Here is a 23,480-nt window from a genome sequence, read left to right on the forward strand (position 1 = left end):
CATGGCACATCAGTAGCTTTCCGTATCCGATTACCATGATATCGATCAGTGGCCACTTCAAAATACGTTTGAAAACGCTATACTTCGTGTGTCAATTGTTTAAACACTCGCGTCATGCTGAATAAATTATTTGAAACAACTTTTTTATATTATTTTTATTTTCTGTAAAATGCGGGTTCTTTAACATTAAATAAAGGTCGACTCTTTTAAACATCGTAAACGGCTAGAGAACACTTCGGTGACGCCAATTGTTTTTGGCGCATTTCGTGGACATTCTGTCAAAAAAGTTCAATAGTTTCTAGTCCAACGTGCTCGTGGAACCTTTCTTCCAATCGCCATCGTCGTGCGAACCGCTTTGCACTCTTCTGTGCTCGTGACGTTGGTGCCGCGCCGGCGTGCATTGTTGTTGTTCCGGTCGTCGGACGTGGCCTCGGCCACTGGAATGTTCAACGTGGAGACGGGAGTGCACCGGTTGTACGGTTGCCGCGGTCCGAATACGCTACCGCGATGGTCGTACTTGGTGTAGGCTGTGGCGGCGGGGGTTGGGCCGATGCGTTTTTTGGCTCCAGGAGCGCGTTCCGGTGGCCGCGGGGCATAGCGAATCGGTTGACTCATGGCCGTGACCGCGGATTTCCGTATCCGGCGTTCTCGGTTACGCAATATCCGCCGTCGCGTTTGCTTGTCCACCGGCGGTTTGGCCCACGCGACTTCGAGACGCACACCTGAAACCACGTCCCTGAAAGAGTCCAGTGCGTCCATGGCTGACTGCGCATCCTCACGCCGCTCAAAGTGCACGAACGCGTAGTTCCTCAGGTTCTTCACGCGCTCCACGACCCCGTACCGGCCAAACATCTTGGCCAGCACGCGTTCGTCCAGCATGCCGCCGTACTTCTTGACGAACAGTACGCGCACCGTGGCCATCGTGTTTGCGTCCACCTGCGGTTCTGGGTCCGCCCAGTCGACGATTGTCTTGCACCCGAACACCTTTTGCTTCGACAGTGCCCACTTGGCTCCCGTAGCCGCGGCCACCGACCCATAGTCCAGGAAGCAGAAGCCCCGGTGCATCGACGGGTCGTCGAAGTTCTTGTACGTGATCACACGCACCAGATGACCACGCGTTATGCGGCTCACTTCGTCAAATATCTCCTTTTCCGTCTTCACCTTCGGCAGATTACCCACGAATAGCCTGCATTTTTGGCCGTCGTCCTTGATGGTCGAAATTCTATCCGAACGGTTCGTCATCGCGATTCTATCACGTGGTATTATCAACTATAATTCTTGAGCGTGGTCGCCGATACGATGCGTGCGTGATGGTGTCGCGAATGCCTCGTTTCTTTATCGTTTTTATTTTTTATTCTCTTACTGTCCACAGTGTTTCCGTTATGTAGTCTAGTTAACAACGAATGTTCGATTAATATTTCGTACTTGTTTTACACTCGTTAAAAACACTCGCTATGGGTTATACGATGTTGATTTTGTATACATAGCCAGCTGGTTATTTCATAGCACTATTTATAATCGGGTGATTTAGTGTTTTTTTTTTTTTTTTTATAAATACATATTCATCGTATGTTTTTTTATCTGATTAAGACCCAATATAGTTTTAAAGATAACAGTAAATAATATTGTTAGTATATTATTGTATAGATTTCCAAAGAATATATAGTGGTGCCCAGTGGCGTATTTAGGAATTTTTCTAGGGGGGGATGAAATATATAATAATACATCCTAACACCCATTAATTCGTACATAATATACATTTTTAAAATCCCCTAACTTGTTACCTATTGAGGTTAGTGTGGATCAAGGCAAAATAAGAATTAATCTTTATAATTACCTCATCATTTTCCAAACAAATTTTTTTATTTGTACTAAAATAAGAAAATAAAGTTTTTTTTTGTTTTTGAATATTACTCATATTGTTTTAAAACTTCACAGTTACAACTTACAAGACGCAAAAAATAAAGTCGAACAATAGTCAATTCGGCAGTAAGTCAGTACTCGGAATGGCGCGGAGTCGCTATCCGTCAACGTCCAATGACCGTACATATCTACTTTTAACGAATCACGATATCATAAGATAAAATATGGTGTCCCGATAATTGAGCGAAGACAATTGAGCGCGGCGAAAATTATGCACCGAGACAGTTGAGCGCTTTAACATAATATTATACTATACTGAGTAAAAGCTTAGTGCAGAACTGCTGTACATGAAATTACCAAATTAGAAATGAATTTGTTCGCAGTATCTGCGAATACCTATATAACCCGTCAGATAAATCCTTATGTTTGATGATAATCAGATAATGTTATCGATACGGTGTTATTGAAAGAATAAAATTCCAACAACGGTAATGCAGCAGTAAATGTAGACTCTTATCGCTGGATAACTACACATGTGAACTTTGCAAGGTATTTATTGATGTTATATTTTCACACGTGCATACTGAACACTATTCATTTAATTGTATAAAACATTTTAATTTTTTTAAATTATAATTTTGATAATAAAATGGAAATTATTAAAAGTCAAAAAGGTCGAGACCTTCTGTGCTATAACGGATATTTATATAGATTTGACAAAAACAATAGTTGGCGATGTATCGAATGCAATACGAAAAAATGTCGTGGTCGTATTAATTTGATGAATAGTCAAATTATTAAAGAAAGTGAAAAATATATCGCGCTCAATTGTCTTAGAGCTTAATTTTCGCAGCGCTCAAGTTTCGTGCGCTCAATAGTCTTCGCCCAATTGTCGTGCGCTCAATTTTTTGCGCTCAATTGTCGTGAATCCATAAAATATATATATATATATATATATAGCTATACATTAGCCATAAATCTACTAGTAACAAATTTTCTAAAAATAAACCCGCCCGGCCGCCCTATGGTTAATCCACGATCTTCATGGTCATTTTGTTTTGTTTACCGATTGCTTATCGGGTTTATTATAAACACTCTTGCATGAAAAATAATTCGCAGAAACGTACAAAATACAGTACACCATAATATAGGTATATGCCTGATAGTCGTACATGCCGCCAACGATAAACGATTAGTGGCGATTAGTATATCAGACTATCAAAGCGGTACAATTACCACGACTAGAACATTTAGAAAACAGAAAACATACATGCTTGAAAGTAATATCATATTAAGAATATTAGAGAAAATGAGACAACTTATAGCTACCTAGGAAAAAAAAAAAGGTCAAGGGGGGGATCTATCCCCCATATCCCCCCCCCTAAAATAGCCACCGGTGGTGGTCCTCGACAATGGAAAACGCACAACCTCAAAACGTACCGCTTGTCTCTCGCGTCGGCATCAAAATCTTACCATTTTGGCCTGAAGATTCTCTGGTCTGGTTTGCGCAACTCGAAGCACAATTTGCTTTGGCTAACATTACTCAAGACTCCACCAAGTATTATCACTCGCTATTTCACAACTCGACGGTCTTGTCATTTATACACAACTTTTAAGTCTAGAGTTATAAACGTTGGTCGCTGGTTCGGCGCCCTTGAGATGCAACATACTTGGGGTGACTCCGGGGTACAATCCTTTTTCCCGTCATTAAACGCGCCAAACGCAACGACGGCGTTTCTAAGCTCGAGTAATGTGATAGTGCTCGCGCGGGTACAAAATATATTGCAGTACCAGGTTCGACTTGCGATTTTCGCCACACGCACATCGCGCAATCGTGTGTGCCCCCGCAGAGATTCCGGAATTCGATGTCACGAACTGCATATGAGATGAATATTTGTTCAGTAAATATGTTCTATGAGTTTCGAAGAAACATATGTTCTTTGTCTACATCCGCGTTCGGTGCCACGTGTATCGCACAAGACCGACGCTATGCTACCGGCAGTGATGTATTGGAAGGTATACGGGGATATACGGAGTGTACCCAATACGCTATTTTTATCCATGACGTATACCTTATGAGAAATTTATGATACGCGGGTATACAGCCGTATCTAGCGTATAGCTTGAAATTTGACAAATAACTATATAATACCTTGACTAACCTAACTTGTAGTTACATTTATGACGTGATTCGGTATCGGATATATTATTATCAATTTTTTTTTAATGAAAAATTCAAATTTGTTATCAAACAGTCATAAATAAGGATGGGTAGTTCATTAGTGAGTTTTGTGGATTTCTGTCATATTATAGTTACTACATGAAATAACATGTATACCCATAATTTGTTTTAGCAATACATCACCGGTAGTCTACCGGTGTTGGGCAAAAAACAATTGATTCGAAAAATCGGACACGATTGTCTATTTATAATGCGACTACAGTGGTGCCGTGGAGAAAAACGCAGTGATAATAAAAGCGGGTTCGAGAAATGTTGGGACAATGTTCATAGGTACGTGCGTTAAGTAGCGTCAGAGCCGGGTTCAGAAGAAGGCCGAGTGGGCTGCCCAGGGGTCTCATAATTGTACGACCCTCAAATTAAGATACAAATAAAATATTTAATTTATGTATACACTTATTTAACTGATAACAGATGTAATTGCGTTCATCGGCAACGAATGGTGTTTTAGAATACAGATGAAAATTTGGGCGATTCGTGTTTTTGCGAGTACTACGATGATTCACACTCGATTCAATTGTTTTTACGATTGTCTATTATTAAACAAGTAGTCAATTGTTACCACTGCTAAACACGATAATGAATGTGGTTCAATAATAAGTAAAACAAAATACAATTTTTCGTTCGTGTATATGCCCCCCTCCCCCCGAAAATTTTAATCCGTCCTCGTAGTAATCGACAACAGTATTACGATATGTTGTACGCGTGCACGCAGTGCTTTTCACATGATACAGCATCGGTGGCTACGTATACCCTATGCAGGGCATGGAGGGCTAGAGCTTCGGGGCCCGTCGTCTCAGCCTTTTATATAACATTTTTTTATAATCTCATTCGCCGCAGCGAAAACTAGATGCGAGTTTGAATATTTTTATCGCACTAAAGTATGTACAAACAGTGTGTGTATCCTGGCCAAACGAGTGCAAGTAAAGGGAGCCGGGAACCGATCAGCGCCGAGGCCCTCAAAATTTCTCGTCGGCCCTGATCCTGTAGGATCCATCACGTAGCAAACGGCTACGGCATGTACGTGCGCGAGGCGTAAAAAAGCGTGCGGTTGGTCGGGCGAAGGGGTGTGCGCGCGTTGCCATGCACTGTAGGCTCACCACGACTTGAAGATGGGAATGGAAAAGTCAAACTCTTGGACGTCCGAAGTGGTCACCACGATCGGCACCAACAGGAAATCGCCCGTCTTCTCCGACAGCATGATCTTCCCCGTGGCGAAGTCGCCTCTCACGTATTTGCTCCTGCGGCGCGATACACCGTACGCAAATCATTTTTGCACGTTCCATCCGGACGAATCGACGTTCGATGCGAAAAAAAATCAATAATTATCATAAGCAAAGATAAAAAGTATTGGTGTTTATATTTTCAAATTATAACCGGGAGAACATGAAATTCAAACAAGTCGATTTATATTTCAGATACTTTAATGTGTGACACTGGAAAAATTAAATATATCATAAATCAATTTGTGAAACGATTTCGTCGAACGCGAAGAAGAAAAAAAAATCAGCATATTAACAAATAATTAGTGTTCATGTTTCAAGAAGACGATCGTAGTTAACATTTTGTGACTTCATTACAATTGTATTAGCTCTAACTTTTTTACTCTTGTCAGTCAAATCTAACGTGTCGATGTGCCATTGACCATTGTTGTTATCGTTGCTAAACATGACATGTAACCAATGCGTGACATTTAAATTTATCGTAAAAATGACCCGTTTTCTTAATACGAAATTGGATACATGTCACATCATTCAAATTTCTCTTTGCATTTTATGACAGTATGGTGAGAGTTTTTCAAGTAATTTTTCGCTTTATAAAACGTTTCTATAATTTACGAATAATTTAAAAAACATTTTATGCCAACTGTAAAACGTATACAGTTACTTGCGATACATTTAGTGTTTTGAACGGTCAATAAAAGTGAAAACTTTAAACAATATTAAACATTTCCTCGATGGTTTTACGAAAGCATTATTTGTATTTGAGATCGTTTTGAAAACGTGCGTACCATCGTGATTTCAAATGAGTTTTTCAATGGCAATTAATCAATCGGTAATACTCAGGGCCGTCTCTAGGACTGGGCAAGCGGAGTCCTCGTCCTAGACCCTGCGCTCTCACCACAGTTGGACAGGCCTTGCTTTCATATATTATAGACACAATAAAAAAAAGTTAAGTTGACGAGCAAAAAAAAAATGTACATATCATTTTTTTTCACGTAAAATTGTTTACTATATAATTTATTTATTAATTTACTTGTTTATAACATATTGTTGTAAGTGCAAGGTACTATATTTGTTATGATCATTTGTGCACATTTGAGTTCCAATATGCAATTGACGCGCGATAGTGACATTTTCGACATTCAAGGCCCTGCAATGTTACTCTGCCCCGAGTCTCGCAAATCATCAGGACGGCCCTGTTCATAGAACATTAAAAATAACAGCTGATCGAAATGAGTTTATTTTACCCAATGAGTAAACTATGATTTTTACCTAATCGTGAATCAGTCTAATCAGGCAACACCGTATTGTTCCATACCCGCAGATATTTTTTAGTGGAAACAAGGAGATTACCCGTATGCGTTATGTGATAAGTGACAGTAATGGTCCAATTACTTATTATATGATATTATTTCAGTAAGTTATTATAGAGATTTGGTACTAGGGATGGCGCGAGGGGTGGGCAATATGAACAATTTCCCAGGGCCCCGCGACTTAAATTATAATTAAGGCCCTGCGGTTCTGATTTAACTGAACTTAAAATATTTTATTAATATAAATTATAAGACCCAACATTAATTTTGCCCAGGGCCTCGCAAACTCTAGCACCGTCACTGGTTGGTACAACAATTATCACCGATATATCTTGAAGTGGAACAATATTGAATTTATTACTTAAAGCTTCTGGTATTTACCGACTAGATATCACACATTAATACATAAACACCACCCAAAATCACCCAACTTTGAGAAATTATATCTCGTCAATGGATATACATAAAATGAAAATTTAAACGTGATAATTCATAAGAAAAAAAAGCCTTACTAAATTGTGACATTTTAAGTATAGGTTTCCATTTTAAAATCATAAGTTGATTGTGGTTCAACTAATTAAAATAAGAGTGAAAAATATTAAACAAATATATAATTCAAGAATAGCATAGATCTAAGATGTTGAAAAAAAAACTGAAAAAAATGAATAGTTTTTGGGATAGTGAGTGTTTTACACTTGGTTAATCACCCTATATATATATATATATATATAATATATATATATATATATATATATATATATATATATAAAATAATTAAATTAATAATATATATATATTATTAATTTAACCTTTCTTATGTGCCTTGTTCTTGTAAGATGATTTACTCATTTATTATTTCAATAGCCTATAGTTTCAAGTACTACACAGATTTGAAAAGCATTGTTCATGCTCGTTTTCATCAATTTATAATTAAGAGCCTGTTTAATCAATCTTCGTTTTATCTTTTACGGCTTCGTGGTTTATTGGACCTCCATGCGGTCGGTCGTAGAGCACGATTTTGTTAAAATTTACTATCATGAAATTCCAAACACGAAAAAGAGCGTTCGATCGTCATCGGAAAACTTTTTTTTCTTCCTTCTCTTAGGTAGTTAAATCTAAACGGGTTGATTTTCACAAAAAAACCACCGAGTGTCTGGTATGTATGGTCATCGGATTTGAACTGACACCACGAATTCGTGTAGCAATCCTTCCTTTCTGACATCTTAATTTTGTGTAGCAGACCACAACCATCGATCTGCCCGTATTAATTGAATGTCAAACTGAGGGTCAACAACCACAGTAAGTTAGTATTTTCTCGTAGAAATATTTGTAAATAAAAACCGTATTATGAATTTCATCTACTCAAGAGTTAATTTTCTTTTATTGTTTTTAGTAAACAATAGTAGATTACGTAGATTATATTTAATCAGATTTTATAAGTTGCCTCAACATCAATATTGGAGCATTTAATAGAGATCTTTAGCTAAATCCACTTTTAAACGTTACAACTAGTAAATGACATCAAATGATAATTTTGATGAAAATTTCTTTTCTTCCTTTTATCATAAGAATACCACAGAAAATCTTAATCAAATTTTTTAATGATGTTTTCATAGAACTTTGAACTCGGATACAAGACAAGGTCATGACCTAGTTGGCTGGTTCATAGTATGGTCTACTCTGAATTAACATATTTTATTGCTATATTTCATATTTTGGTACTTATAATAAATATGTAATGGTCGTGTGCATTGTAATAAAAAGATGAAACATTTATACTCTGTTATACGTTTCATATGATGCAGATATTTCTAAAAATTCTTTTAACATTTTTTAATTAAATTGTAAATTACAAAATTACATTTTTTTCGCGATTCAGATTCATTATTATTCGTGTATCGTATTTGGTAACGATTTGATTTTTATGATCAGATTGCATACACACGCGCCGTTTGATAAATTACACTACTTGTGATCCAATAATGTTATATTTTACTGAATATTTTATTTACTCTCCACTTTTGTCCGGTGACATGCCTAATATGATAGTAAAAATCAACTCGCGTATGAATAATATATAATTTTTCGTTGTCCGTTTCTAACATCGGTCACTTCGAGTGGTACGGTGGAGCAGTATCAAGACCAAACAGCCAAGGATATAAAAAACATAATAGTACCAATTTTATTTGCTGTGATATAAGCTGTTTGTATAATGTGCACAACATCTATATCTACAATCTGGATTCGAAACATCTACAATATGGGGTTATCCGTGTGAATTTTTTTTCGTCTGTGATCGTTCTACGGGGTTTTTTTTTAAGCATGCTCGTACATTTTATGATTCAACTATGCATTTGTTCGAACTCGGATTTGTAGAATATTTTTTACTATAGGATCGATATTCTTGAAAACATAAAAAATAAAAATTTTCTATAAATCGGAATTCGAAAAAATATACATTTTAAATATAAAAAAAATAAAATAAAATTGAAGATGTTTAACGTTCACCTTGTACATATTTTGGTTTAGGGCACATAGTAATTGAAGTTTTCTTTTGCACAAATTAATTTTAAACTGTAGTATCTGAAACTCGGATACTTTCCTTTATTTATCACCATTTTAACGACAAGAGATCATACCATTGGACTCTGATGAAAATCAACCCGTGAAACAAGGTGATATCGTATAGAGGGATGCAAGTAATTTCGACTTATAACAAGATAATCATAAAAGCAATAGTCATATTGCAAACACATACACGCACACTCGACTCTATTCGTGTTATTCCGATCGGTTATCCTATCATCCATTTAATGTATTGCAACATCATATGAAAATACGAAATTGTATTTATTCAGTCACTTATCTTCACGCTGATATTCATTGAATTTTCATTTAGAATGTTTTTATCGTCAATGAGCTCATCCTCTTTTTAGGACTCATAATTGTGTAAGGAATTTGGTATAATTTATTTATGGATCGAATAAACCGTACGAAACGAATGATGTGGAAAAAATTATGTGTATATTGATGCATAGAAAATGAGTAATAAAAAAAAGGTAAAATAAACCTCAATAGAATATGTTAAACGTCCAATTGACACGTGTCGGAATCATTTTTCAAATGACCGGATTCCGTCGCGGAAATGCAACTCATTGTACTCTTTGACTATGTATGCCGGCTCCAGTTACGTAACGCCCTAGTAATAAGTCACAGTATCTGTTTTATTGGCTGAACTTTTACCGACAAAACCATGTAGTAAACGTGACAGAACCAGACGAGGACCTTTCGAACAAAAAAAAGCGCGTACACGCGGACCCTATGATCTCGACTCGCCACTAAATAGTATCCGTGGCTAGGCGTTGGGTTCTGTTTGAATACGGATGTTTTTCTCTATAATCTAGACGAGCAGAAAATTATTGTTATCCGGGTCGTTAGATCGCATCGACATAAAATAAATTATGTCGCCTTAATAGAAGTGTGTACGTAGGCATAACGTTTCTGGGGAAAACGGCGAACGCGTGCGGGTCCTAAGTTTGCTTTTTTCTATCTGTACAAACGCTGCTTGTGTACTTAAATAATTCATCATCAACATCATCTAACGTAAAATACCGTGTGCGCTTTTAAGTTTACTACGAGTAGTATTGGAATATCGACATCATACATCGTATATCGGGTTTTTACGCATATCTTTCTTAATAATAAATCAGGTAACCGATTTCGTTAAATTTAAAAAAAAAAAAATAATAAAAAAATATTAACATTCTCTCTGGTTAAACATTTAAAAAATTACACAAAATTATTTAAAAATTGTATGATTACACAACATACAACGTTTGACGTTACGATTTTAAATTACATATTTTCGAGCATATTCGTAAGGAAAATGCGTTGGCACTAGATATTAAATGATAATATTATAATTTCTGCGGGAAATTGAGCCAATTTATGACCATGAAAGTGTTTTGGGTGATAAAATAATATTTGTCATGTTTTATGAAACAACAAAGGTAGAATAACCAGTGATAAAATAATTTAAAATTCATTTTAAAATGTGCATTATATTAAAATTGGTTGTACTCGTATTTATAAATATTTTTTAACTCAAACTCATTTTGTTTTCAATTTTTTCCTCTTAGGGAATAGCTTTGCACTAATTATTTTGACTATTTTATAATTGTTATATTTTTAATTTAACTATTTTAACCATTTTTAATGGTACAAATCGTTTCCATGGCTTTTTTTTTTTTTTTGTAAAAAATCGTATAAAAATTGAAATATGTGTATGCAAAATAAATTTGTATCGTTCTTATTTTGATTATACTTTTCAACAAATTGGTATTAAAAAAAAAAAAATCTCATTTACAATCTATTTGTAATATTATCAAATATATTGAGTTTCTTTAGATGTTATAAAATAGGAAATATATAATTATAAAAGAAAAAAGAAGAAAGTAGTTCATATATTTTTATGGGAGCGTCGTATTTTCGCACGCAACGTAGCCATTTGATAAAATGTCACTTTAATTCCGCACACAAGTTTTCTTTTTGACATCGCAACTCCGCATGAAGTTGATACGTAGTATAATATTAAACAGGTACTGTGATTTTTCACACGGCCATTAACTAAACTTTGTGTCTTAATATGACATAAGACCGACGCGGTTTGCCCATAATTGGCTATTTCAAGTTTTATTAACTTTGAGGGACTATCAGTAATATAACGTTTTATTCTATTACTAATAGTTTGCCAAACAATATTTGTGGTGTAGATATTTTCATGTGAAGTGTATCGGACTCTCGCAAAAAAATATTATTGATACCAACCTTTTAAAATTTTGTTTTACACGTTTTCTCGGTGCATTGCCATCCAATTTATACAATTTTTAATTCCTAGTATACTTAGAATATTTACAATTATTTTTTTACAAAATGTTTTTTTTTTTTTTTTTTTGGTCACATATAACATTTATTCTATATAAATACATATAAATATATATTTTTAGTATATTCAATTTAAAAATATAACGTTTACACTTGGGTAGCTATCATTTCACAAAATTTGTTAATTGTTATTACCAATTATAATTTTTTACAAATTGTATTTCATGCGAGGGCTTTCGGAGTTCATAATATTTGATTTGAAATGCGGAGTTCTGGTTTTTTACAAAACATTTGTATGCGCGCGGACCTACGGTCCATTTTCATTCGTAACACACTATCGACATTCTTGAGTTATTTTAAAAGTGATTAACGGTCAACACCTTTATTTTACGGGGTGCTATCGTGCTGCGAATGGTATAAGCTTTCACGATCATGTTGCAGCGACAATCATCCGTACACGTAGCATGTCGAAATTCTTCCCCGGATTGGTGTTCTTCGGGCTATACGTGGGATCGCGACTTTCACCGGACGCAACGAAAATCGTCGTAACGAGCCTTTCGCGTTTTATCCATGTTTTTTCTCTTTGTTTCGTATTACGTTCCAGAAATCGTTTATTTTCCGACAAAATTTCATTATTGCGCAAAAGATTCTAAACGCTATCTGTTCATATTTTGTTAAACAAAAAAAAAAAAATAAATATTTTTCTTCAGAAGTATTATCCAATTTCCACGAGAATAACTAGTGAAATACCGTATTTTATTTCTTCTACGAAACAGATTGCAGTCCGTATCGTTTTCATTTACAAGACCATATAGAATTTCAAATTTCCTTAGGTTACTGCAATAACATATATTAGATACCGAACTGTCAGTTGAACTGTTTATCTACATACTTTAACTCGTCTGTGGGCCAGCGGCTACAAGGACTCGCCCAAAACAACAAACATCAATCGTGTTCAAGGTTTTTAATTACCCTTCGTATCATAACTAAAACATCGTTTAATGTAACCAATAATATAATCCAAGAATGTTCTATTAGCAATGTGTCTTCTATAATAATAGTCTGTTATTTAGCTGAAGCCCATAAAAAATGTTTCGACGTTCGCACCCGAAACCAGAAAATTGGTTTTATTGAAGACCGTTTAGTAACATTCCCGGAAATCCTTGTGAAAGGTTAAAAGACGATGGTTTCATAATAAGCTAGTAGTATAACATTTATTGATTATTTTAGATAATGGTTAATAATAACCACTTTAAAGTTCCTTCATTTGGTGGATTCTTTAATTCCATCAGATAATCCATATCATATCGTACACCTGCTCATTATTCGTTTTTTCTCACGCGACGGATTTAAATAATAAATTATTTAGTTGAAAAGAGATAAAACTACTTGGTCGGGTGAGATGCAGAGACCCGTAAATTATATCGTTTTATTGGTTTTTAACTTGAAACCAATGTACTATTGTTCTCGGAAAACCATTTTGAATAAAATAGGTCGAGTGGGTTAGTTTATATTTCTAAATATGTGTGTATATGTACAAAATACTAATAATAATTTTTTCAACTCAGATTATTAATTTCATTTATCATTTATTAGCTATCACATTGAAAAAACAATAATAATAACGAATACCTTAAAATAAGAACCTTGTAAATATAAAGTAATTTAAAACAAATCAATAGTGTTCATGATTTTTAGTATTCACTAAACATTTTGCGAACCGTGTAATGTGATTATTTCAAACATCATTATTAACTCAAAATACAATAAACGAGCTTTCTTTTAAATGATAATAAAAAAAAAAAAAAAAAAAAGACTAAAAAATAATTGATTGCCCTACTATGTTGTATTTGTGGATATGGCAAAAATAATTTAACGACAAAAATCGATTGGCGTTTGTCATTATTTCCATCAGTCAATTGTATTTTATGTCCGTATGCATATTATACATTTTATATCCATAACTTAGTAGCAGAATTTTGGTGAAAGAAGAACTTCTAAAATGTAAATCAAAATTGTTTAAAAATTATAGGTATTGTTTGGACTTTTTCTCACTAATTCTTAAGCACCTTTTAAACGGTTTTGATCGTCTATTCGAACTTGTTTGATCATGCATTTGTCTATATATGTTTTCAGCTCATTTCTTAAAACCATTAAGTAACTCGTGACCTTTGGACACAATATTATTGTTGCACACGGTTCCGTACACCGAAATAAAACCATACACAACTATTATTCTAGTATCTTGTAAGGCTTTTACTTGTACAGCAATATTTTAGGAATCGTAAAAATAATCCGTCGAAATCCTAGTTCCGTAATAGATATTTATTTAACTTTTTTTTGATATAATTGCTAACCAATGCGACTTGCAGCGAGATCTGGACTCGAGTTGTCAATCCGAGACTAACAGATGTAACCAAGACCAGGGTTGAACGTGCAAGTGTCAAAACTGTTATAGTCATCATTTTGATCTTAGTTTGATTTGCTTATCACTATCGTATACCGCATATTTTTACAACGCGTTTGAAAATTGTTTTTGTGATTTGGTTGGAGACTGGGGTAACCATAGTAGTTAATTGTCATTGAGCGATAAACATCTATCATACATTGTATGCGAATAACAACGATACTCATGATTGAACGGGGGTTAATAAAACGTCTTTATTTGTCACGCAGCATTTACCTTGTGATATAACATTTTTTTACCATGGTTCCAATTAAAAACATTATTTTTCGCGTGATATTCATGACCAAAACAACTACTACCATACGTTCACTTAGTTGCTTGAACCCTCGTCAAAGTTTCCAATAAATTACAATGAGTTACGATGACGTGAAGTTTCATAGGTTATTTAAGGTATATTAATAGTATATGCGTTTCTGAAACTGACGATTTGTCAGGCGACGAATACGTTTGAAATTTTCTAACGGTAATGCAACAACTTTTATCCGTATTTATTATCATGTCATTCGTATAAAATGGTGGACATTAAAACCATTACTCGAATAAATTTTTTCTTATTATGAAATTGCAACTGCCATAGACATTTGAGACGCGATCTGATAACTAAAAAAAAAAAAAAAAACAATTATAATAATTTACCTAACTGAATGTACAAATCTTTCGGAATATGATTGCTGCTATTTACAAATTAATTTTAATCGAAAAAAGCTACATTATTTCTTGTTGTCATAATCTAATAGTTTTTTGATAAGAGGGTAATCATTAACACATGATAGGGAACAACAATGAATAAATTTATTTCGATTAACGATTTTAAAAAGTTATGTTATGTTTTACATTTTTCGTCGTACACAATCGAAGGAATTTTAGTATCAACAATAATGGTTTTCATAAGGTTTTTCCGTCATTATCAAAACAACAACGTGTTAATGAATGTCACATAATTTGTGCACAGGAAATCACAAAAGAAGTTTTACGAACTTTGTATAATTTTCTTTTCAGAATAACACACACTAACTATAAGCATGGCAACGATCCGGGAAATAGCCAGTCTGGCTGCGCGAAAAAGTGTATAATCACAGTGCACTGTAGGTAATTTTGAATAAACGACTCAGAAAAAATCTCATTAAATACATAACGCGAATGAAAAATTGTTCTTTGTCGTGCATCGTTCAATGAATAGATTAATTTGATTTAATTCTTTCTCCGGTTTCATTCCAACGACTTAATGGCCATCTGTTTAGACTGAGTACACGAAACATTTATTATAAAAAAAACAAACAAAATAAAATAATAATTTTAATGTTATAACTTCGAATCATCTTCATGAAAATAATAAAAAAAAAAAAAACGTTTCAGCTCATCCCGTAACGCTAAATAGTGACAAAAATATTATTATTACAACGTAAATTAAGTACTTACTCTATCCGATATTATTTAACGACAACGGTACGAGTATTTGTTTAAAGGAAAACAACGTTTGCCTTTTTCAATTTGGAAAAATGTTGTATAAATAAGTTTATTACGAAACAGTTATTATTATTTTTCATCGTTACACGTTTACTGACAGTTGTGTTTTAATATTATATTGTATTGTAATTGTATTGTAATCATAACATCATAACAATACCCTGCACGTGCACAAAACAATTGATGCCCAATTTAAAGTTGGCAAATAGATATTGGCTTGGAAGTAATGCGGGTGGGACGGTTACGCGTTTTGCAGACTAAATTTCTATAATTTCAGAGTTTATTATCTATAGTATTTGGGAATGAACTTTGCAAATCGAAAGTTCAAATCCTATGTCGTATATATATATATATATATATATATATATATATATATATATATATATATACTATACACGGGCAGTCATCGACTAGCGAATCGATAGTGATAAGTCGGTGGGCCACGATTGTGGTGGTCGTCATTCGGTGAACCCGTGCAAAAAAGTCGTAATTAGAATATTACTGATATATATATATATATATATATTTGTTTATATGTTATACGTTCAACAGTCGTAAATGCGTTGCAGTTATTATCCGTGTTCTAGGCGTCGAAACGATCGAGAGGAGAAAAATTGGGTAATCTAAGAATGTTTTAGTTTTACTGGTCTTTTCATTATTAGTCATCGTAAATTTTACGACACCCCGTGAACTCTGTACGTGTACAATAATACAATATTATGAGCATTGCCTTTCGGCGGTCGTTCCCCGGTTTTAAATGTACTGCACGATTTACGACCGCAGTACGGATCGAGCCTTATGTGTGCGAAATAATAATTATGTTGAGGGACTAGCGACAGAGTGATGAATACATATATATGCTATACACGCAGGTCGAACCCTAACAAATGAATTGCTCATACACGGGCACGTGTGTTGTTGAACAGTTTGAAAAAAGGGGACCGGAGATCAGCGCAGTATTATGTATGATTCGTGTTTGAATTCGAATGTAGGAACAAACTGAAGATGGTCGAAAAGTGATTAAGACTTATTAGTTGTTTAAACTATTGACATTTCAGCTAAAGTTGATCACTTATTACAGGTTTGATTTTGGTAGTGTAGCGTTTGCAACGTTGTTTGTTGATTATACAGGTACACCGGAGTGCAAACCGTTCGCGTTTTATAAACCAGTGACGTGTGGAATGCGACTCCAGCGACCGTTGTTGACGGATTTCTCAACCTCCACACGAATGCAAACAATCCAAATAAAACATTGTATTATAGGTAATAGTGGTATCCAAGCAAATTATGGATTGCATTGTAGCAGAGGTTTTTTTGTAGAAATACGCATAACATTAAATCAATGGTTTTAAAATATCATACCCGTTACGTACTTAGTAGAATCTTACCTTTTTTTTTTACCTTTTTCGATTAATTAGAAACGTGTTGAGCATGTAGAACGGTATAAGTAATGAAATAAATATTTAAAATTAATTTTTTTTTTTTGCGTTATATCTTAACCACTCCTTCACCCAACGGGAACACGGTACACGGGTGGGAAAACACTGTATTAAAAGCACTATATTTCGGGCGAATACGTAAAGTAATGGTTAGGATCGAGGAGGGTAATAATTTTTTAGAGCATGATTATGCGCGTAAATGGACATTTTAGCCGTTAAGAGTTTATTATTTCTAACGCGCGCCGTAATAAATGTTACCGTACACATTATCATTACTCAAATTATTATTATTATAATTATAATTGTATGTTCATAGGCAAAATGTTATCGTGAAATTCCGACCAGCGTAATTATTTATACAGCACTAGCCGCCGAGTCCCTATCCCGTGAGTAGGAACGATAGTTAAGAAAAATTATCACGAAAAATGTACGTGGTCTTAATTGTAATTTATCGCCGACGGTCGGACGGGTGAACAAAAACTCTTGTCTCGGCGTCATGTTTAAAAATCTGATTATAAAATAACAGTCTGGCAAGAGAAATGGTTATACTTGATTCCGTACTTTTATCTTTTCGGCTGACAAATTTTAATTGTTTCCGATGAATTATATTTTACAATGCAAACGTTGTCCGAGTCAAGAGACTTTCTGATTTTGAATATTGAAACCGATAGTTACACCACTATTGGAAATAAGATTATTATGTATATTCAAAGACCAGCCCTTAACTGTAGAATCATGATTTATCGCTAACTCCTGCACTGAACCAACCACGGGCTATATAATAAGTTATACCTAGTGTTATCCGCATCGATTTGCAATTTTTCATTTTAAAACGTTGAGCTCGAAGACGGTGGTAATCGAATATTTTTCCACTGACACTGGTATTGCATAATACGCCACCATTATATAGAGTTTTTACAAATTTTATTAATATATTTTTATATTTTTTGAATAAAAAATAAGTCTTAACATGCAGCTCGGTTACATTTGAATGAAAAACATAAAGCAATTCGAATTCCAATGTTTATTTTTCCGGATTGTATTGCATTGTTATGAGGACTTCTATAGGAAGTTTACTGTCGAACTACCGAGAAATCGCCGAATACGTTTCAGTTTTGTATGTAGAAAATTTTTAACACGTATTATTTACTTTTATTTATTATACATCACTTACAATTTAATTTTCTAAACTTTTTATTTTCAAGCGTAGCAATATCAATAATAATTACGGTTTCGAATTCCTTTTATAGTTATTTGTTCGTTCGACTCAAAAGTTTGAATTGTTTTTATAAAACATGAAAGTTCAGAGAAAATTATTTACAGTCACGAAAAAACACTCAAAATTACACAAACAACCGGAACATTATCGTTATCTCGCGTGAAAAGTAAAAAATATAATAACTGTTATGTATTTGATATTTTTAAAAATAAGTTTAGAACCCATTACATCCTGGTTGTATTCGTCCGTATGTTAGTTCCTGCAGTGCATAGTTTTGATTGTTGATATTAAGATATCGAATAAAATTCATACAAAACTGGTATAAAAAAAAAAAAAAACATTAAAAAAATGCCAATCAATATAACAATTATATCGGGGTATGTGACATTGTAACTGCAAAACTCGCCAAAAAAATTATTATACTTTTTTTTTTAACACAAATGTTTTAATGTAAATTAAACATTATATTTTATAGTTGAAATATAAATACATTTTAATAAAATGAAAGTAACTAGTCGTAGTTATTTTTTAAGTTTATGACGAAAAAATTATTATTATTCTGGTTAATATTATACTATAGAATTATTTATTCATTAATTAAACGTATATAGCTACAAATGAACTGAATGAACAAAATTAAAATTTTGTTTGTATGTAATATATATTTTCATACTTACCTTACTATATTTATATTACATGAATAAAGTTTGTGTTATTTAATATTTATAAATATTATATAAAAATATGAAATATAAGTATCATTATATATAAAGTAACTAGCTGAATTATCTGGCGTTGTCGTAATTATCTAACTCCTTTTGGGTGTAACTCACTGTGAAAACGATGTCTTATAAAACAGGAACTGGAACCTTGATGTTTATACCGGTTCTGGTTTCGGTTCCGGTTATTTGAAAATTAAGAAATTTGGTTCCAGTTCTTAAATAATACAAAATTTTGTTTCCAATTCTTAGATATTTAAGTTACATATAAAACATTTCAAATTGAGAAAATTAAAATTAATTTAAAACAATAATTTTGTTAGTTTAAAGTTGTATTTGACTTTAAATACAATGTTTTTTTTTTTTTAGAAATTTAATTGTAACCATAAATGTGTTATTACTCATTAATGAATTATTTAAGTCTTCTAATTTTTTTTTTTTTACCGTAATCCATTAATAAAACTAAAAGTGGCCAAATATTAATTATTTAAATAATAAAAAAACAACATTTTTTTCACTTTCTTTTATTATGCATGAACATGTTTTACAAATTGATTGATCTTTTATTTTACTATTACTAAAATATTTGTGAACTATAGAAGTTGACAGACGACCCATTTTTCAAAAATAATAGATATATTTATTATTAAATGTATTATAGACTTTCATCAATTCATCCTGCAGTTACTACACCAGTCACCAAATATACACATCACAGACTTGATAGTCATAGTGCATACTGCATAGTGATGATCGGAATGTGTAGCAGTGAGACGTGGAGGGGTAGCTTATCACATGGTATCGGTTGCTGTTGTGATAAAAATAAAATATTTTTCTAATTAAGTGGGAAATTGATAAACTATAGTCTATATTATACCACATGATCTTATCTGAATTTTGTATTATTGGGGTCATTATTATTATTATTATTATTATTAAGGCCTCGGCAGTCGGCACATTGTGTATTTTCACCATTCGTCAGAACCCGTTGTGTTTTTACGTTCGTTTCGTGTTTGTACGCTCGTATGTATAAAATACAAAAATTACAAAAAATACAAAAATTACAAGAAATATATTAATCAAATCTTTATATTTTTCCTAATAAAGATAAAAACAAAAAGTTCATGTTTATTGTTCAAATATTAAGTAAATGGTTTTAGTTATATCTGCTGTAATTTTATAAAATCGAAAAACGCCGAAGAACCGAAAATAACCAAAAATATTTTTAATTTTTATAAATGAGTTCCGGTTCCGATTCCGGTTCTACGAAATAAAGAATATAGGTTCCAAAAAAGGTTCCGGTTCCAGTCCTTGTTATAAAGTGTAAATCATCCAAAGTAACGTTTAAAATAAAGCATTGTGTAATAAATAAAAGTCTTGAAAATAAAAAAAACAATAACTATATCTATATTAAATCGTTTCTTAACAGTTTTGTTATGTTTGAAGAAAACGTAACAACATTAAATAAAAAATAATAGTAATTAACTACAGATAAAAATAAATATATTTATGAAAATGTGTTAAAAATTAATACAGTCGACTCTCAGTAACTCGAAGTTCAAGGGGGAAAAAAAAATTCGACTTACTAAAAATTTCGAGTTATCAAAAACTTTTAAAAAGTATGTTTTTATTTTTATATAATATGTATTTACATTAACGAAATAAAAAAGAAAATTTACATGTTATTATTTTTAAAGAATTGGTGTAAAGTTAATTGTTTTTGTTTATTTAACACTATATTGTTCTCAATTCTATTTTCTAAAATACCGAGTGGCTTAAATAAATCTTCCATACCTTCATTGCCTTCAATATATTTACGTAATGTTTTTAATGCAAGTGTTGCTTCTTTATTTGTAATGGTGGATTGTACTTGTAGGACTTCGAATTCTTCTTGGTTATCTTCGTCCAATATATTGGAGATAATATCGTTCTTAATCCATTCTCCACAAATATCTAAATTTTCATCGACATTGACGTATGATGTAAAGGTTTCATCAATATTTATTTTCTCCGTTAATTGATCCCATTCATCGTTATTATCATCAGAAGGATCATAAGGAATGTTTTCATCGTTTTCAATTGATGTTTTAAAACCTGATTTTGTAAAACAGTTTACAATCGTTCCTTTTTTTACGTGTCACCATGCTTTATCGCATAGCCGTATAGCATCCAATATGTTTATTATGATTTGATTGTTATCATTTATAGCCGATATAATTTTTTTTACCATTTCTTTTCGATAAAATATTTTAAAATTATTTATTATGCCTTGGTCTAATGGTTGTAATACAGACGTAGTATTAGGAGGTAAAAACTGCACTTGAATAGCATATAAAGTTGAAGTCAAATTGTGTGCAGTACAATTATCTATAAAAAGTAAGATTTTTTGTTCGCATGATAATCTAATGGTAATGATTTTACTTGTTTAAAACATCGTGGTTTTTTCGACTTACCAATCAAAAGTGGTCTTAATTTTTCTGTGCCCGACATATTCGCCCCTAACAGAAGTGTTACTCTTTCTTTGCTATGTTTTCCACCTGAACAAGATTGGCCTTTAAACATAAAAGTTTTTTCAGGTAAATATTTGAAAAATAATCCTGTTTCGTCAACATTAAAAATATCGTCTGGAGAATAATTTTCGATGAGTTTCGGTAAATTATTTATCCATACGGAACATTTTTGTACATCTACAGCGCCACTTTCACCACAAACTTGTTTAAAAACAACATTATTTCTGTTTTTCCAATTTGTTAACCATCCACTGCTGGCTTTAAAATTTACATGCCCCAACTTATACCCAAACTCTTCAGCTTTTTCTCGTAGAATGGGTCCATTTATTGGAATTTTTTTGTCAAGACATTGTTGAAACCATTTTAATAAACAGGATTCTATATCAGAGTATTCTCCTAGTTTCATTTTTTTTCGAGTTGCCGAGTTTTCATTAAAGTTTTTCAAAATTACCTCTTTACTTTTTATTATTGTAGATAATGTACTCGCTGGAATTCCAAAATCTTTGGCTATTTCTTATTTTTTCTTTTCACCTTTTTCAATAATTCTAAGTAATTTCACTTTTTCTGCAAGTGATAATGTTGTTAATTTTCTTTTTTGAGCCATAATAACCACTGATTTAACACTGTTACACTCGCTCAATAAACGGTTAAACGAACAAACGGCATAGAACTAAAAATGAAATCTATTGTATGAAATTATCAAGGTTTAAGTTACAAACATTTAGTTGATTATAATGGTCGGGTTTTACAAAACAAGTGATAGGCGAAAAATAATCGCCTTGATAAACTACTTTTAGTACTAAATTTGGATAAGAAAATTCGAGATATCGAAAATTTGTCAAATTAATTTTCGAGTTACCAAGATTATTTAAACATTAAGTGTAATTGTTATTTGGAGGGGAATTTTAATTATTCGAGACATCGAGAATTTCGAGTTATCAAGGTTCGAGTTACCGAGAGTCGACTGTAATATAAAATAGTATTACTCGTAATTATCACACAGATTATATGTTTGACACGCAGTCGATTATTTGTCCGTATTCCTAAATTATTACGTTTGTATATATTGTGATATCTTATGATTTTTGGTGAGAAGCATTTGATAAAACGCTACTGCTATGTGCATACTGCTGGGTAATTTTTTTTTTTTTTTTTTTTGATATGTAGCTGACGTAGTTCTGTTCATTTCGATATGGTTAATTTTGTATTTTTTCACTGCTGTTACATTACCTACAGGATTAGTTGGTTTGTATTCTTTATTTACTTCTTTAATTATATCTTTTTTTATTCTATCGGTTCATTTAGCACGGCAATTTTTTATCGATGGTACTGTAGGAGGATTTTTTAAAATGCATAAGATTTGAGACATGTAATATATTGAATATATACATCAAGATTATCACCATTGATGTTCCCAGATTTTTTTTGGGAAATATTTCTGTACCGAATTTTACTAAAAGATTTTGGTTGTAAAATTATTTTTGCTGCAACCTATTCAGAAAAACCAGAGTAGACTTATTTAAATGGCATTTCACTGTAGGGCATGGGAAATTATCACTGTTCTAATTGTAGGACACATGAATGAAGTCATTCCAATGAACAGCCACATACAAAACAATTGTATTTAGTATCTTCTGGCATCTTTTCTGCTCTTAAATAAACTGTAAGAAATTTATCAGAGAAGGTCAGCACCATCTTCGGATAGAAATTACTATTTGATGTGTTAATAGGCCGTTTACAATAATATCTTTAATCGACATTTCAAAATATTTTTAATATTATTATAAATCTAATCACGCAATCCAAATAAATAAATTTAAAATTTTTTACCATTTTTGTACACCTATTTGTACCTATTTGTACGTCATAACTATTTATGATTGATGGTTGATGGTTAACTTTTTACTGGTATTTCATTGAGTTCTTTTGGCAAATTAGGAGAAATGGTAGGTACTGCATTTGATATTAATGCAGCTTACCTAATTTTCATCTCATTTCTTTAAAATCATATTTCTTAAAACATTTTTCCCGTCGGATATTGTGATAAAAAATATGTATTTCAAATACATGATCTTTTAGTGAAAAATATCTATCTCCTTTTGGGATTTTTTTAGTCCATTTAAATAGTCATTTTAAA

The 23,480-nt window shown here is 32.6% G+C and overlaps 2 protein-coding genes across 2 annotated transcripts; both read right to left on the reverse strand.

The window, feature by feature from the left end:
- Positions 1-288: 288 nt before the first annotated feature.
- LOC112683822 (heterogeneous nuclear ribonucleoprotein R-like) lies at positions 289-1,242 on the reverse strand. Its single transcript, XM_025554992.1, has one exon. The coding sequence runs from the start codon at positions 1,240-1,242 to the stop codon at positions 289-291; it is 954 nt and encodes a 317-aa protein (XP_025410777.1).
- A 4,392-nt stretch (positions 1,243-5,634) lies between these two features.
- LOC112683823 (tigger transposable element-derived protein 6-like) lies at positions 5,635-21,749 on the reverse strand. The gene is made up of 4 exons (XM_025554993.1): positions 21,287-21,749; positions 21,102-21,200; positions 20,567-20,927; positions 5,635-5,764 (listed from the first exon to the last, which is right to left on the reverse strand). The coding sequence occupies exons 1-4, from the start codon at positions 21,747-21,749 to the stop codon at positions 5,635-5,637; spliced, it is 1,053 nt and encodes a 350-aa protein (XP_025410778.1).
- Positions 21,750-23,480: the final 1,731 nt, after the last annotated feature.

This window comes from Sipha flava, unplaced genomic scaffold (assembly GCF_003268045.1).
Source record: "Sipha flava isolate LNK unplaced genomic scaffold, YSA_version1 236_pilon_pilon, whole genome shotgun sequence".
NCBI classification, from domain to species: Eukaryota; Metazoa; Arthropoda; class Insecta; order Hemiptera; family Aphididae; genus Sipha; species Sipha flava.

Bases quoted from the DNA above. Each gene is read 5' to 3' on its own strand.
- LOC112683822 (XM_025554992.1), bottom strand. From the start codon at position 1,242: ATGACGAACCGTTCGGATAGAATTTCGACCATCAAGGACGACGGCCAA.
- LOC112683823 (XM_025554993.1), bottom strand. From the start codon at position 21,749: ATGAAACTAGGAGAATACTCTGATATAGAATCCTGTTTATTAAAATGG. The intron at 21,201-21,286 runs GTAAGTCGAAAA...TACTTTTTATAG, and splicing joins ATTAAGACCACTTTTGATTG to ATAATTGTACTGCACACAAT. The intron at 5,765-20,566 runs GTTAAATAAACA...TGTCATGTTTAG, and splicing joins AGAATTGAGAACAATATAGT to CAACGATAACAACAATGGTC.